This window comes from Bombina bombina, chromosome 10 (genome assembly GCF_027579735.1).
Source record: "Bombina bombina isolate aBomBom1 chromosome 10, aBomBom1.pri, whole genome shotgun sequence".
Classification (NCBI taxonomy): domain Eukaryota; kingdom Metazoa; phylum Chordata; class Amphibia; order Anura; family Bombinatoridae; genus Bombina; species Bombina bombina.
Window position 1 is genome coordinate 210,855,712 of NC_069508.1, and position 17,500 is coordinate 210,873,211.

General features: G+C 38.8%; 1 protein-coding gene across 1 annotated transcript in view; it reads left to right on the forward strand.

Annotated features, from left to right (window-relative positions):
* Positions 1 to 17,500, forward strand: part of CACHD1 (cache domain containing 1) — a gene marked incomplete in the record, with an annotated part of 574,801 nt that overhangs the window by 192,706 nt on the left and 364,595 nt on the right. The window contains 1 exon segment of the mRNA XM_053693675.1: positions 17,428 to 17,500. This exon segment is cut by the window's right edge and continues 76 nt beyond it. Coding sequence (XP_053549650.1) covers positions 17,428 to 17,500 — 73 coding nt within the window.

A 17,500-nucleotide genomic window follows, 5' to 3' on the forward strand; every position in this document is an offset into this window, starting at 1 on the left:
AGCTGACGTGACTTCGAAGTCTAAATTACTCAACATTCCTTTCAAGGGCAGACCTTATTCGGGCCTGGTTTGAAGGAAATTATTGCTGACATTACTGGAGGTAAGGGTCACACCCTTCCTCAGGACAGGGCCAAAGCAAAGGCCAAACAGTCTAATTTTCGTGCCTTTCGAAATTTCAAGGCAGGTGCAGCATCAACTTCCTCCGCTTCAAAACAAGAGGGAACTGTTGCTCAATCTAAGCAGGCCTGGAAACCTAACCAGTCCTGGTACAAAGGCAAGCAGGCCAGAAAGACAGCATGAAGGAACGGCCCCCTATCCGGTGACGGATCTAGTAGGGGGCAGACTTTCTCTCTTCGCCCAGGCGTGGGCAAGAGATGTTCAGGATCCCTGGGCGTTGGAGATCATATCTCAGGGATATCTTCTGGACTTCAAAGCTTCCCCTCCACAAGGGAGATTTCATCTTTCAAGGCTATCTACAAATCAGATAAAGAAAGAGGCATTCCTACGCTGTGTGCAAGACCTAGTTATGGGAGTGATCCATCCAGTTCCGCGGACGGAACAAGGACAGGGTTTTTATTCGAATCTGTTTGTGGTTCCCAAGAAAGAGGGAACCTTCAGACCAATCTTGGACTTAAAAATCCTAAACAAATTCCTCAGAGTTCCATCTTTCAAAATGGAAACTATTCGGACCATCCTACCCATGATCCAAGAAGGTCAGTACATGACCACAGTGGACTTAAAGGATGCCTACCTTCACATACCGATTCACAAAGATCATCATCGGTTTCTAAGGTTTGCCTTTCTAGACAGGCATTACCAATTTGTAGCTCTTCCCTTCGGGTTGGCTACAGCCCCGAGAATCTTTACAAAGGTTCTGGGCTCACTTCTGGCGGTTCTAAGACCGCGAGGCATAGCGGTGGCTCCGTGTCTAGACGACATCCTGATACAGGCGTCAAGCTTTCAAGTTGCCAAGTCTCATACAGAGATAGTTCTGGCATTTCTGAGGTTGCACGGGTGGAAAGTGAACGAGGAAAAGAGTTCTCTATCCCCACTCACAAGAGTCTCCTTCTTAGGGACTCTTATAGATTCTGTAGAAATGAAAATTTACCTGACGGAGTCCAGGTTATCAAAACTTCTAAATGCTTGCCGTGTTCTTCACTCCATTCTGCGCCCTTCGGTAGCTCAGTGTATGGAGGTAATCGGCTTAATGGTAGCGGCAATGGACATAGTGCCATTTGCGCGCCTTCATCTCAGACCGCTGCAATAATGCATGCTGAGTCAGTGGAATGGGGATTACACAGATTTGTCCCCTCTGCTAAATCTGGATCAAGAGACCAGAGATTCTCTTCTCTGGTGGTTGTCTCGGGTACACCTGTCCAAGGGTATGACCTTTTGCAGGCCAGATTGGACAATTGTAACAACAGATGCCAGCCTTCTAGGTTGGGGTGCAGTCTGGAATTCCCTGAAGGCACAGGGATCGTGGACTCAGGAGGAGAAACTCCTTCCAATAAATATTCTGGAGTTAAGAGAGATATTCAATGCTCTTCTGGCTTGGCCTCAGTTAGCAACACTGAGGTTCATCAGATTTCAGTCGGACAACATCACGACTGTGGCTTACATCAACCATCAAGGGGGAACCAGGAGTTCCCTAGCGATGTTAGAAGTCTCAAATATAATTCGCTGGGCAGAGTACCACTCTTGCCACCTGTCAGCAATCCATATCCCAGGCGTCGAGAACTGGGAGGCGGATTTTCTAAGTCGTCAGACTTTTCACCCGGGGGAGTGGGAACTCCATCCGGAGGTGTTTGCTCAGTTGATTCATCGTTGGGGCAAACCAGAGTTGGATCTCATGACGTCTCGCCAGAACGCCAAGCTTCCTTGTTACGGATCCAGGTCCAGGGACCCAGAAGCGACGCTGATAGATGCTCTAGCAGCGCCTTGGTTCTTCAACCTGGCTTATGTGTTTCCACCGTTTCCTCTGCTCCCTCGACTGATTGCCAAATCAAACAGGAGAGAGCATCAGTGATTCTGATAGCACCTGTGTGGCCACGCAGGACTTGGTATGCAGACCTAGTGGACATGTCATCCTTTCCACCATGGACTCTGCCTCTAAGACAGGACCTTCTGATACAAGGTCCTTTCAATCATCCAAATCTAATTTCTCTGAGACTGACTGCATGGAGATTGAACGCTTGATTCTATCAAAGCGTGGCTTCTCCGAGTCAGTCATTGATACTTTAATACAGGCACGAAAGCCTGTTACCAGGAAAATCTACCACAAGATATGGAGTAAATATCTTTATTGGTGTGAATCCAAGAATTACTCATGGAGTAAGGTTAGGATTCCTAGGATATTGTCTTTTCTCCAAGAGGGCTTTGACAAAGGATTATCAGCTAGTTCCTTAAAGGGACAGATTTCTGCTCTGTCTATTCTTTTGCACAAGCGTCTGGCAGAGGTTCCAGACGTCCAGGCATTTTGCCAGGCTTTGGTTAGAATTAAGCCTGTGTTTAAACCTGTTGCTCCCCCCGTGGAGCTTAAACTTGGTTCTTAAAGTTCTTCAAGGAGTTCCGTTGGAACCCCTTCATTCCATTGATATTAAACTTTTATCTTGGAAAGTTCTGTTTTTGATGGCTATTTCCTCGGCTCGGAGAGTCTCTGAGCTATCTGCCTTACAATGTGATTCTCCTTATCTGATTTTTCATGCAGATAAGGTAGTCCTGCGTACCAAACCTGGGTTTTTACCTAAGGTGGTTTCTAACAAGAATATCAATCAAGAGATTGTTGTTCCATCATTGTGTCCTAATCCTTCTTCAAAGAAGGAACGTCTTTTACATAATCTGGACGTAGTCCGTGCCTTGAAGTTTTACTTACAAGCTACTAAAGATTTGCGTCAAACATCTACCCTGTTTGTCGTTTACTCTGGACAGAGGAGCCTAGCCTATGAGACTGCTGGACAGCAGCCCCCTGAAAGGATTACAGCTCATTCTACTAGAGCTGTGGCTTCCACCTGGGCCTTTAAAAATGAGGCCTCTGTTGAACAGATTTGCAAGGCCGCGACTTGGTCTTCACTTCACACTTTTTCCAAATTTTGCAAATTTGATACTTTTGCTTCTTCGGAGGCTGTTTTTGGGAGAAAGGTTCTTCAGGCAGTGGTTCCTTCCGCTTAATCCTGCCTTGTCCCTCCCATCATCCGTGTACTTTAGCTTTGGTATTGGTATCCCATAAGTAATGTATTATCCGTGGACTGGATACACTTAACAAGAGAAAACATAATTTATGCTTACCTGATAAATTTATTTCTCTTGTAGTGTATCCAGTCCACGGCCCGCCCTGTCCTTTTAAGGCAGGTCTAAATTTTAATTAAACTACAGTCACCACTGCACCCTATGGTTTCTCCTTTCTCTGTTTGTTTTCGGTCGAATGACTGGATATGACAGTTAGGGGAGGAGCTATATAGCAGCTCTGCTGTGGGTGATCCTCTTGCAACTTCCTGTTGGGAAGGAGAATATCCCATAAGTAATGGATGATCCGTGGACTGGATACACTACAAGAGAAATAAATTTATCAGGTAAGCATAAATTATGTTTTTGCTAATGAAAGTATATTGCAAAAATATTCAGTTTTACATTGAAATGCATCCATGCACATTTGTTTTACCTCTATCCCTTTACAGACATAAACAGTTTTATGCAAGCATTAGTGCTTTAATAAAATGCTCTAACACATTTCTACACGTTTATATTCCTTTTAGCAAAGGTTGTGACTGTTCCATTGAAAGCTTTTACTGTGCACTGAGGATATGTGCATATGCCCTGTGTGCTTATATTGAAACACACCTGCTACATATGTATCATCCAGTCCCTGACATAGCATTCTAAAAAGGGAAACTTTGTTGAAAAATAAAATGGTCTAACCCCCCCCCCCCCAAAAAAAAAAGTTTTATCTTTATTTGTACTAAAATCTCCTTAAAACTTATGCACTATAATAAGCAAAATTGTTTATAAAAAGGGGCATCTGAGAGTCAAACCGTGCCTAGTTGGGAGATGGCAAATTGAGTTTTGTATTAAATATGTATGTGTTAAAGTAAGTCGATTTTCTTCTGTTGTACCACAGACTCAATCACTTTTTTGAATATCAAATCCTTTTGTGTGTTCACTATAGCTGGCTTTTTAGTGAACTTATCCGTTCCTTTCATCCACCCTAATTTTCCCTAGACAGCCTTTGTTTATCTGTGCCGATCCCTTAATCTTTGCATCTCAAAAGAAGACATCTGAAAAATGACATCTCAAAGGCAAAAATAGGATTTCAATCTTATCAAGGGCAGATGCAGAATTCGTATAGATTTATTTATTATATCCCTTTAATAAAGATTTTTTTTTTAGTGTTTAAAAGGTACTTATTGTTAATAAGTGTGTGTTCTTGTACTGATTATTACTTTCCACCAATAGCTGTAGGAATTCTGTTTATCAGTCAATGAACTTAGCTTCTACAGACAATAATATTAAGGAACACGATTCTCTACTGTAACGTACTACAATAAATATTTACTGTCATCCAGTGAGCAGCATACCTGGATATTAGCTGCACTGTTTCATGTTATGTGAGAAGTTGTTGGTCTATGTCTGATCTTCCACATAGGGCCTGTCCTGCTGCATCTTATTGGCTGTTTGATGACGGTGCAGACAGAATGCGAACTATTTTCTTTCATGTAAATGGCAGGAGTCCATGAGCTAGTGACGTATGGGATATACATTCCTACCAGGAGGGGGCAAAGTTTCCCAAACCTCAAAATGCCTATAAATACACCCCTCACCACACCCATTCAGTTTTAAAAATTTTGCCTCCTATGGAGGTGGTGAAGTAAGTTTGTGCTTGATTTTTATGATTTCTTCTATGATAAGCACTTCTAAGCATTCTGAAGCCCAACTCCTCTCAGAGTACAGTGTTTGTCAGAGGGATCTGAAGAGAGTATTGCCTGTTGATTTTTATGGTTTTACGCATGGGAAATCTTTTCAAGGGTAGGGATTCATCTCCTACCTCCCTTTTCAGATCGATGATATACTCTTATACCATTACCTCTGCTAATAGTTTTCAGTACTGATTTGGCTATCTGCTATATGTGGATGGGTGTCTTTCGGTAAGTATGTATCATTATTCAAGACACTCACAGCTATGTTTGGCGCTTTATGTATTAATATAAAGTTTTAAATATATGTAATTTACTTCTATTTGCCATGAGTCAGGTATATGTGTATTTCCCTTTGCAGTCTAACAGTTTCAGTATGAGAAAAATGTTTAAGGAAATTATTTAAAAAAATAAAAATAAAATAAAATTCTTACCTGGGTTTAGTCTTTTTTTCCAATTTGACTTGTTTTCTACTTTAATTTGCGGGCAAATTTAGGCTTGCAAGGGCGCAAAATGCTGTTATTTATTGCGTCATTTTTGGCGCAAATTTGCGTCTAGTGTCGCGCGTTTTGTCATTACCTGCGTCTTTATTTGTTTGGTGCGAAGTCGGGCTTGTTATGACGCGAGTTGCGTCATTTCTGGATGTTTGGCCCCAAAAAAAAAAATTCACTTTGCATTGTGCATCATACTTGGCGCCAAAATATTTTTTTAGTTATATTGTCCAACTTCCTTTATGCTCCCTGCTCTTTTTACATTCTAGAGGGCTATGCAGGTTTGCTTTTCTGCTTATTTAGTATATGCATTTTTCCCATTCCTGAAACTGCTATATGAGGAAATTGGATATTTTGTTTAAATGTTATTTTTTCTTTTACATTTTGCAAGATGTCTCGGTCTGATCCTGTCTCAGAAGCTACTGTAGGAACCATGCTGCCTGAACACAGTTCTACCAAAGCTAAGTGTATCTGTTGTAAGCAAGCTGAACTTATATCTCCGGCTATATTATGTAACCGGTGCCATGATAAGCTTTTGCATGCCGATAATGTTTTTATTAGTACTTGTACAGCACCTGTTGTTCCCTCAACATCTAATGTACATGATACCCCTGTTGATATGAAAAATTATATTGCTGATGCAATACAGAAGGCTATGTCTGCTATTCCACCTTCTAATAAACGTAAAAGGTCTTTTAAAACTTCTCATAAAACTGATTAAATATCCTCCTCTGAAGATGATCTCTCTGCTTCAGAAGATCCTACTTCAGACATTGAAATTGATAAATCTTATCTTTTTAAGGTTAAATATATTTGGTCTTAGTTGAAAGAAGTATTGGTTACTTTGGGTAATGAGGAGTCTGATCCTCTTGATTAAAAAAAAACAATAAATGTTTAAATGCTGTGTTTAAACCTTCTGTGATTACTCCTGAGGTTTTTCCTGTTCCAGATGCGGTTTTTGATGTAATTGCTAAAGAATGGTCTAAGCCTGGTGCTTCTTCTAGGTTTAAGAAGTTATATCCTTTACCAGTGGCTAATTTGGAGTTTTGGGAAAAAGTCCCTAAGGTTGATGGGGCTATTCTTCTCTTGCCAAACGTACTACTATTCCTATGGAAGATAGTACTTCTTTTAAGGATCCTTTAGATAGGAAGATTGAATCTTATCTAAGGAAAGCTTATTTACATTCTGGCTATATTCTCAGGCCTGCCATTTCTATGGCTGATGTTGCGGCTGTATCACCTTTTTGGTTGGATAGCTTAGCACACCAGGAAACAGATCTCAATTTGTCTAGCATTGTTCGTTTGCTTAAACATGCTAATCATTTTATCTGTGATGCTATTTTTTATATCATCAAAGGGACAGCATACACTAATTTTCATATAAGTGCATGTAATAGACACTACTATAAAGAATAAGATGCACAGATACTGATATAAAAATCCAGTATAAAACTGTTTAAAAACTTACTTAGAAGCTGTCAGTTTTGGGCCTGGTTGAAAAGGCAGCTGTAAAGCCCACTGCAAGTGGCAAATAAGACACTCCCCCCTCCCCCTTCTTTTGCATATGAAAAGACCCTTTACACAAACAGGAGCAAGCTGTAGAAGGTAGCTGACGGTATTCACATAAAGCTTTGGGGCTTGGTTAGGAGTCTGAAAATCAGAGCAATGTTATTTAAAAATAAGCAAAACTATACATTTATTTTTAAATAAAACTTTATGGGCTATATAAATAGATCATCTACAAAACATTTATGCAAAGAAAAAATTAGTGTATAATGTCCCTTTAATGTTAAATCTATGTCTTTAGCTATTCTGGCTAGAAGAGCTTTATGGCTTAAATCATGGAATGCTGACATCTAGATTACTATCTCTATCTTTCCAGGGTAATAATTTATTTTGTTCTCAGTTGGACTCTATTATTTCCACTATCACTGGGGGGTAGGGAGTTTTTTTGCCCCAAGATAAAAAGTCTAAGGGTAAATCTAAAGCTTCTAATCGGTTTCATTCCTTTCGTCAGATTACAGAACAGAAAACCACTCCTTCCCCTAAGGACTCTGGTTCCAATTGGAAGCCATCTTCAAGTTTGAATAAATCCAAGCCTTATAAGAAACCAAAGCCAGCCCCCAAGACTGCATGAAGGTGCTGCCCTCAATCCAGTTCAACTGGTGGGGGGCAGATTGAAATCATTTCAAAACATTTGGACAGATTCTGTTCAGAATCAATGGATTCAGAGCATTGTTTCTCAAGGGTATCAAATAGGTTTCAGAGTAAGACTTCCTGTGAGAAGATTCTTTCTTGCTCACGTTCCAGCAAATCCTGTAAAGCTTAGATTTTTCTGAAGTATGTTTCAGATCTGGAGATTTCAGGGGTTATTATACCAGTTCCACTTCAGGAACGGGGTCTGGGTTTTTATTCAAATCTATTCATTGTCCCAAAGAAAGAAAATTAATTTAGACCAGTTCTGGATCTGAAGTTTTTTAATCGTTTTTGTAAGGGTCCCAGCTTTCAAGATGGTGACTATGACTATTCTGCCTTTTGTTCAGCAAGGTCATTACACATCCACAATAGACTTACAGGACGCTTATCTTCACATTCTGATTTATCCAGATCACTATCGGTTTCTGAGATTCTCTTTTCTAGACGAGCATTTACCAATTTGTTGCTCTTCCATTTGGCCTAGCGACAGCTCCAAGAATCTTTTTGAAGGTTTTCGGTGCCCTTCTATCTGTAATCGGAGAGCAGGGTATTGCGGTGTTTCCTTATTTGGACGATATCTTGGTACTAGCTCAATCCTTTCATTTAGCAGAATCTCACACAAATCAACTAGTGTTGTTTCTTCAAAGAAATGATTGGTGGATCAATTTACCAAAGAGTTTCTTGATTCCTCAGAACAAGGGTCACCTTTTTAGGTTCCAAATAGATTCAGTGTCCATGACTCTGTCTTTAATAGACAAGAGACAAATGAAATTGGTTTCCACCTGTCAAAACCTTCATTCTCTATTATTCACTTCAGTGGCTATGTGCATGGAATTATTAGGTCTTAAGACATCGGACGCAATCCCCCTTTGCTCGTTTTCATATGAGACCTCTGCAGCTTTGCATGCTGAATCAATGGTGCAGGGATTATACTCGGATATCACAATTGATATACTTAAATCCCAACATTCAACTCTCTCTGTCCTGGTGGTTGGGCCATCATCGGATTATTGAAGGGGCTTCTTTTGTTTGTCCTTCCTGGACTGTGATCTAAACAGATGCAAGTCTCACAGGTTGGGGAGCTGTCTGGAGTCTCTGACAGCACAAGGGGGTTGGAAACCTCAGAGGCGAGGTTACCAATCAATATTTTAGAACTCCGTGCTATCTTTAGAGCTCTTCAGGCTTGGCCTCTATTAAAGAGAGAACTTTTCATTCGCTTTGAGACAGACAATATCACAACTGTGGCATATGTCAATCATCAGGGAGGGTCTCATAGTCCTTTAGCAATGAAAGAAGTATCACAGATACTTTCTTGGGCGAAATCCAACTCTTGTCTAATTTCTGTGATACATATCCCAGGTGTAGACAATTGAGAAGCGGATTATCTCAGCCTTCAGACTTTGCATCCAGGGGAGTGGTCTCTCCATCCAGATGTGTTTTTTTCAGATTGTACAGATGTGGGGTCTGCCAGAAATAGATCTGATGGCTTACCATCTAAACAGGAAACTTCCCAGATACCTTTCCAGGTCCAGGGATCCTCAGGCGGAGATGGTGGATGCGTTAGCAGTTTCTTGGTGTTACCAACTTGCTTATATTTTTCTGCCTCTGGTTCTTCTTCCATGTGTTTCTGATAGCACCAGCATGGCCTCACAGGTTTTGGCATGTGGATCTTGTCCGGATCTCCAGTTGCCAACCTTGGTCGCTTCCTTTAAGCCAGACCTTCTGTCTCAAGGACGTTTTTTCCATCAGGATCTCAAATCGCTAAATTTGAAGGTATGGAAATTGAAAGCTTAGTGCTTAGCTCATAGAGGTTTCTTTGACTTAGTGATTAATACTATGTTACAGGCTTGTAAGTCTGTTTTCTAGGAAGTTTTATTATCGGGTTTGGAAAACCTATATTTCATGATGTTCTTCTCATAAATTCTCTTGGCATTCTTTTAGAATTCCTAGAATTTTACAGTTTCTTCAGGATGGTTTGGATTAAAGGTTTGTCTGCAATTACTTTGAAGGGACAAATCTCTGCTCTTTCTGTTTTATTTCATAGATAGATTGCTAAACTTCCTGTTAAGTCTATATCTCCTCCATGGAGTCTTAATTTGGTTTTGAAGGTTTTGCAGGCTTCTCCTTTTGAGCCTATGCATTCTTTGGATATTAAATTACTTTCTTGGGAAAATATTATTCCTTTTTGGCTATCTCTTCTGCTAGAAGAGTTTCTGAATTGTCTGCTCTCTCTTGTGAGTCTCCTTTTCTGATTTTCCATCAGGATAAAGCCGTTTTGCGGACTTCGTTTAAATTTCTTCCTATGGTTGTGAATTCTAACATTAGTTGGGAAATTGTTGTTCCTTCCTTGTGTCCGAATCCTAATAATTTGCTTGAAATATTGTTACACTCTTTGGATGGGGTAATGGCTTTGAAATATTTTGTTGAGGCTACTAAGGTTTTCAGGAAGACTTCTAGTCTATTTGTTGTCTTTTCTGTTTCTAGGAAAGGTCAGAAAGCCTCTGCCATTTCTTTGGCATCTTGGTTAAAGCTTTTGATTCACAAGGCTTATTTGGAGGCGGAACAGTCTCAACCTCAGAGAATGACAGCTCATTCTACTAGATCATTTGCCACATCTTGGGCTTTTAAGAATGCAGCTTCAGTTGATCAGATTTGCAAAGCAGCAACTTGGTCTTCTTTGCATACGTTTACTAAATTCTACCGTTTTGATGTATTTGCTTCTTCAGAAGCAGTCTTTTGTAGAAAGTTCTTCAGGCAGCTGTCTTTGATTCTTCTGTTTAAAGAACTTATTTTGTGGATTTAATTTCTCAGAGGAAATAGCTGTTTTTATTTATCCCTCCCTCTCTAGTGACTCTACTGTGGACTTCCAATCTTGGGTATTTTATCCCATACGTCACTAGCTCATGGACTCTTGCAATTACATGAAAGAAAACATAATTTATGTAAGAACTTACCTGATTAATTCATTTCTTTCATAATGGCAAGAGTCCATGAGGCCCACCCTGTTTTTGGTGGTTTTATTCTTTAGTATAAAAGCACAATATTATTTTCCAGTTCCTCATTTTTTTATGCTTTTTTACACCTCACTTACCTGGCTATACGTTAATCTAAAGTATGTGTGTGGTGGGAGGTGTATTTATAGGCATTTTGAGGTTTGAGAAACTCTGCCCCTCCTGGTAGGAATGTATATCCCATATATCACTAGCTCATGGACTCTTGCCGTTATGAAATAAATTAATTTATCAGGTAAGTTCTTACATACATTGTTATTGACCATGTGTTTGAAACGGTAATGGCTGCCATGTGTTGGGATAAAAAAACTTGCACATTCTGTGAGGCTTAGAACGAATGGTGGATCACAGAGATTGCAATTTCCTAACCCACTTATCTATGTTTCAAGTTCTAGCACAGCTAGTTATGTCGGCTCAAACATACCAGAGACGAGGCGCTTAGGGACAAACGTATTACCTGGTTGAATTTCATAGAACGTAGACACTGCTATAAAGAAGAATATTCACAGATAGATTATATGAAAATCCAGTATAAAACCTTTTAAAAACTTACTTAGAAGCTCCAATTTAGCACTGTTGAAGAGGTTAGACTGCGACACCCCAGTGAAAGGTCCTGAGAGCAGATCCCCCACCCCCCTCCCCTGCATATGAAAAGACATTTTTGGTTCAGCACCCGGGTAGCTAAATGTAGTCACCAATCCGCAAGTGCTACCCAGGTGCTGAACCAAAAATGGGCCGACTGCTAAGCTTACATTCTTGCTTTTTCAAATAAAGATACAAAGAGAACAAAGTAAAATTGATCATAGGAGTAAATTAGAAAGTTACTTCAAATGCTGCTCTATCTGAATAATGAAAGTTTCATTTTGACTTGACTATCCCTTTTAATATGAAAAATCATAGTTTATTTATAAGATTAAAGTGTAAAACATTATATTTTAGAATATAGTACAGTATTTGGTTTGGCTCCCCCATCTGGCCACTCACTGCTCCTGAACATTTTTTTTTTTAGTCCATTGCGCACTGTAGCTAATTCGGAGAGCACCCATAGCCTCATCATTGTTATTTATTGAAGGCGCGCTCAGAGCAATGCGGAGCTGACACGCACCTCGTTGGTAGGAGAGGAGTTGGCGTATAATGAGGTGTAGCATAACCGCCCACTGTAGGTAGGAACGGAAAAATACAATTAGAGAGAGTTGGGGCGGAAGATGGATACGGAGAAGAAAATGCTTTAGAAGCACATGAGTATATATCATCAATATTTCAATATCTTCTTGCACAATCATTGTTTACTGTCCCTTTAAGCTTGTGTGAAGTGTGGCAAACAAACTTGTTTTACTGTCCCTTTAAGCTTGTCTGAAGTGTGCAAACAAACTTGTTTACTGTCCCTTTACGCTTGTGTGAAGTGTGCAAACAAACTTGTTTACTGTCCCTTTACGCTTGTGTGAAGTGTGCAAACAAACTTGTTTACTGTCCCTTTAAGCTTGTGTGAAGTGTGCAAACAAACTTGTTTACTGTCCCTTTAAGCTTGTGTGACGTGTGCAAACAAACTTGTTTACTGTCCCTTTAAGCTTGTGTGACGTGTGCAAACAAACTTGTTTACTGTCCCTTTAAGCTTGTGTGACGTGTGCAAACAAACTTGTTTACTGTCCCTTTAAGCTTGTGTGACGTGTGCAAACAAACACAAATAAAAAAATAATTTGGAAAAAATTGCTTTTTTTAAAATGAGATTATATTGTTTATTTTTAATCACATAATTAAAAAAATTTATATTATATGTTTAAAGTATAGGAAGAGTGAAATGGGCAATATTCTTCCATTAGTAAAAATGCTTCTAACAAAAGTTATTACTGTTTTTCAGTAGCATATGCACATATCCTGTAATCACACGTAGCATATGCACATATCCTGTAATCACACGTAGCATATGTACAATCCTGTAATCACACATAGGCATATGTACATATCCTGTAATCACACGTAGCATATGCACATATCCTGTAATCACACGTAGCATATGCACATATCCTTTAATCACACTTAGCATATGCACATATCCTGTAATCACACTTAGCATATGCACATATCCTGTAATCACACGTAGCATATGCACATATCCTGTAATCACACGTAGCATATGCACATATCCTGTAATCACACTTAGCATATGCACATATCCTGTAATCACACTTAGCAATTGCACATATCCTGTAATCACACGTAGCATATGCCGCGTATCCTGTAATCACACGTAGCATATGCACATATCCTGTAATCACACTTAGCATATGCGCATATCCTGTAATCACACTTAGCATATGCACATATCCTGTAATCACACGTAGCATATGTGCGTATCCTGTAATCACAACGTAGCATATGCACATATCCTGTAATCACACGTAGCATATGCACATATCCTGTAATCACACGTAGCATATGCACATATCCTGTAATCACACGTAGCATATGCACATATCCTGTAATCACACTTAGCATACGCACATATCCTGTAATCACACGTAGCATATGCACATATCCTGTAATCACACGTAGCATATGCACATATCCTGTAATCACACGTAGCATAAAGCACATATCCTGTAATCCACACGTAGCATATGCACATATCCTGTAATCACACGTAGCATACGCACATATCCTGTAATCACACGTAGCATACGCACATATCCTGTAACCACACGTAGCATACGCACATATCCTGTAATCACACTTGGCATACGCACATATCCTGTAATCACACTTGGCATACGCACATATCCTGTAATCACACGTAGCATACGCACATATCCTGTAATCACACGTAGCATACGCACATATCCTGTAATCACACGTAGCATACGCACATATCCTGTAATCACACGTAGCATACGCACATATCCTGTAATCACACGTAGCATACGCACATATCCTGTAATCACACGTAGCATACGCACATATCCTGTAATCACACGTAGCATATGCACATATCCTGTGAGTGCCCCGTGCTGACCCAATACGCTCCACTGCATCTCTCTGAGTAGGCATGGTGTTTAAATCCTTATCCTATAATCACACGTAGCATATGTGCGTAGGCATGGTGTAAACTAAAGCTGATGACATTGAATATTTTAATCTATTTCCTCTATCTATTCCTTTCCTATTTTATGAAATAAAACATTTTTAAGAATTTTTAAATAAAGGTCTTAAAGTTCATCTATATTTTTAGGCTGTCTGCAGTTTTTGATCTTTAAAAAGTAAATATTAGCATATTTTGGTTTAAAGGGACAGTCTACACCAGAATATGTATTGTTTTAAAACATAGCTAATCCCTTTATTACCCATTCACCAGTTTTGCACAACCAACACTGTTATATTAATATACTTTTTAGCTCTGTAATTATCCTGTATCTAAGCCTCTGCAGGCTGCCCCTTATCTCAGTTATATTAATATACTTTTTACCTCTGTGATTACCTTGTATCTAAGCCTCTGCAGACTGCTCCTTATCTCAGTTATTTTAATACACTTCTTTTTACCTCTGTAATTATCCTGTATCTAAGCCTCTGCAGACTGCCCCTTATCTCAGTTACATTAATATACTTTTTACCTCTGTGATTACCTTGTATCTAAGCCTCTGCAGACTGCCCCCTTATCTCAGTTATATTAATATACTTTTTACCTCTGTGATTACCCTGTATCTAACCCTCTGCAGACTGCCTGTTATCTCAGTTATATTAATATAATTTTTACCTCTGTGATTACCTTGTATCTAAGCCTCTGCAGACTGCCCCCTTATCTCAGTTATATTAATATACTTTTTACCTCTGTGATTACCTTGTATCTAAGCCTGTGCAGACTGCCCCCTTATCTCAGTTATATTAATATACTTTTTACCTCTGATTACCTTGTATCTAAGCCTCTGCAGACTGCCCCCTTATCTCAGTTATATTAATATACTTTTTACCTCTGTGATTACCTTGTATCTAAGCCTGTGCAGACTGCCTGTTATCTCAGTTATATTAATATAATTTTTACCTCTATGATTACCCTGTATCTAAGCCTCTGCAGACTGCCCCTTATCTCAGTTATATTAATATACGTTTTACCTCTGTGATTACCCTGTATATAAGCCTCTGCAGACTGCCCCCTTATTTCAGTTCTTTTGACAGACTTGAATTTTTGCCAATCAGTGCTGACTCCTAGGTAACTCCTCGTGCGTGAGCACAATGTTATCTATATGGCACACATGAACTAATGCATTCATGCGTTAAAATGCATTCAGATAATAGTCGGCCTTCAAGGCCTAAGAAATTAGCATATGAACCTACCTAGGTTTAGTTTTCAACTAAGAATGCCAATAGAACAAAGCAAAATTGGTGACAAAAAGTAAATTGGAAAGTTGTTTTTAAATGACATGCCCTATCTGAATCATGAAAGTTTATTTTGGACTAGACAGTCCCTTTAAGTGAAGGAGATACATGTCATAGCTAGATCACACCCCTAAAAAATCTGCCTCAGAGACCCAATTAGTTATAATCAAACAACAATTCAGCTAGTTTTGTTGCAATTAGAAGTTGTGTTCCTTCCGAGACTTTGGGTTTTGCTGTAGATTTTGAAAACAAGAAAAATGCAAAACAAACAAACCATGCGCTCAAGTAAATCATGATAAAGTGTTCTGCTAATAATAGTTAAGAAATACATTTGTCAATACGAGCTCTCAACATCCCAGCTGGGGGTTATTAATTGGCGAGATTGGATTACCGGCTGAGAGTGTAAAGAAAAACTATTTGCATTGCATGAAAAGCACCAACTGGAGGAACCGACTACAAAGCTATAGAAAACGCACACTATAAAATAACACCTAGAACTAAGGAGCCAAATATACTCTTTGTCTGTATATTTAAAGACCTTGCCATTCTAAGCATTTAACTCCATGTTGTTTTCATTCATGGTTCCAAATATCATTTTACTTCTATTGTAAAAACCGATTTTGTTCTCTTTGCATCCTTAAAGGAACACTTAAAGGGACAGTCTACACCAGAATTGTTATTGTTTTAAAAGATAGATAATCCCTTTATTACCCATTCCCCAGTTTTGCATAACCAACGCAGTTATATTAATATACTTTTTACCTCTGTGATTATCTTGTATCTAATCATCTTCTGACAGCCCCCTGATCACATGACTTTCTATTTATTATCTATTGACTTTCATTTTAGCCAATTAGTGCAGTGTCTGCCACAATCCACGGGCGTGCTCACAATGTTATCTATAGGGTTTACCTGAACTAGCTCTCCCCTGCTGTGAAAAGCAAATACAAAAGCATGTGAGAGGCGGCCTTCAAGGGCTTAGAAATTATCATATGAGCCTTCCTAGGTCTAGCTTTCAACTAAGAATACCAAAAGAACAAAGCAAAATTGGTGATAAAAGTAAATTGGAAAGTTGTTTAAAATTTCTTGCCCTATTTGAAACATGAAAGTTTTTTTTGGACTTGACTGTCCCTTTAAGTCAAACTTTCATTATTCAGATAGAACACACAACTTGCCAATTCACTTCCATTAGCTAAATGTGCACAGTACAGCTCCTACTGAGCATGTGCAAGAGTTCACAGAATATACGTGTATGCATTTTGTGGTTGGCTGATGGCTGTCACATGGTACAGTGGAAAGGAAAATGAAATTTACTTTGAAATTTGTCAGCAAAAAAATCTACTACTCATGTGAAAGTGCTTTTGCATTGTCTCTTTATTATTCATTTGGTTCTTTAATTGAACAGAATATAAGTCACTATATTTATTTTTGTACAATTCTGATCACTAGAAAGCCGTGTTTGCATTATAAATAACACCGTACAGTTCTCCATGCATGTGAACGCTCCTGAACCTACCTAGTTATGGTCTTCAACAAAGCATAAAAGAACAAAGTAAATTTCATATTGGTAAACTGGATATTATCCTCTATATAAATGCATCAGAGAAAACGTCATTTTCATGTCCTTTGCTTAGAAAAGGCCATATGGTCACAAATGCATTTTTAAAGGGACATAAAAAGTAAATGTTTTCTTTCAGGGTTCTGTTAGAACATACAATATTATACATTAGCAAGAGCACTAGATGGCAGCACTGTTTTCTGTCATTTAGGGATCCAGGCATGTGCACGCTACCTACCTAGATATGTCTTGAACAAAGAATAACAAGAGGACAAAACAAATTTGATAATTGAAGTAAATTGGAAAGTTGTTTAAAATGATATTCTCTGTATGAATCATGAAATAAAAATATTGGGTTTTATGTCCCTTTTAATACAGTAGATTTGCATAAACAACAAACACACAATAACAAGACAATGCAATAGCACTTAGTCTGAACTTCAAATGAGAAGTAGTTTTGTTTTCTGACAATTTTCAGTTGTGTCTATTTCCACTCCCCCTGCATCATGTGACAGCCATCAGCCAATCACAAATCCTTATACGTATAATCTGTGAATTCCTGCACATGCTCAGTAGGATCTGGTGGCTCAAAAAGTGTAAATATAAAGACTGTGCACATTTTGTTAATGGAAGTAAATTGTAAAGTTGTTTAAAATTGCTGCTCTATCTGAATCATGAAGTTTAATTTTGACTCTCCCTTTAAATTCAGATGTTAACAATTACTCTGTACAAACATTCCAACAGCAGAAAGAATGTCAGAGGGTTCATTCTGTTTGATCATCACAATTGTGACATTTTCGGGTGTCTCTAGAAACTGCAAATTATTTTTCACACAATAGTAAAAAGAAAGTAATGGGATCAGATAATATTTTTATTATTATTTTTTTGTTTTGTTAGTTGGCCAAAAAGATACGAGAGAAGTTTAACCGTTACCTGGACGTGGTGACACGGAACAAGCAGGTGGTTGAAG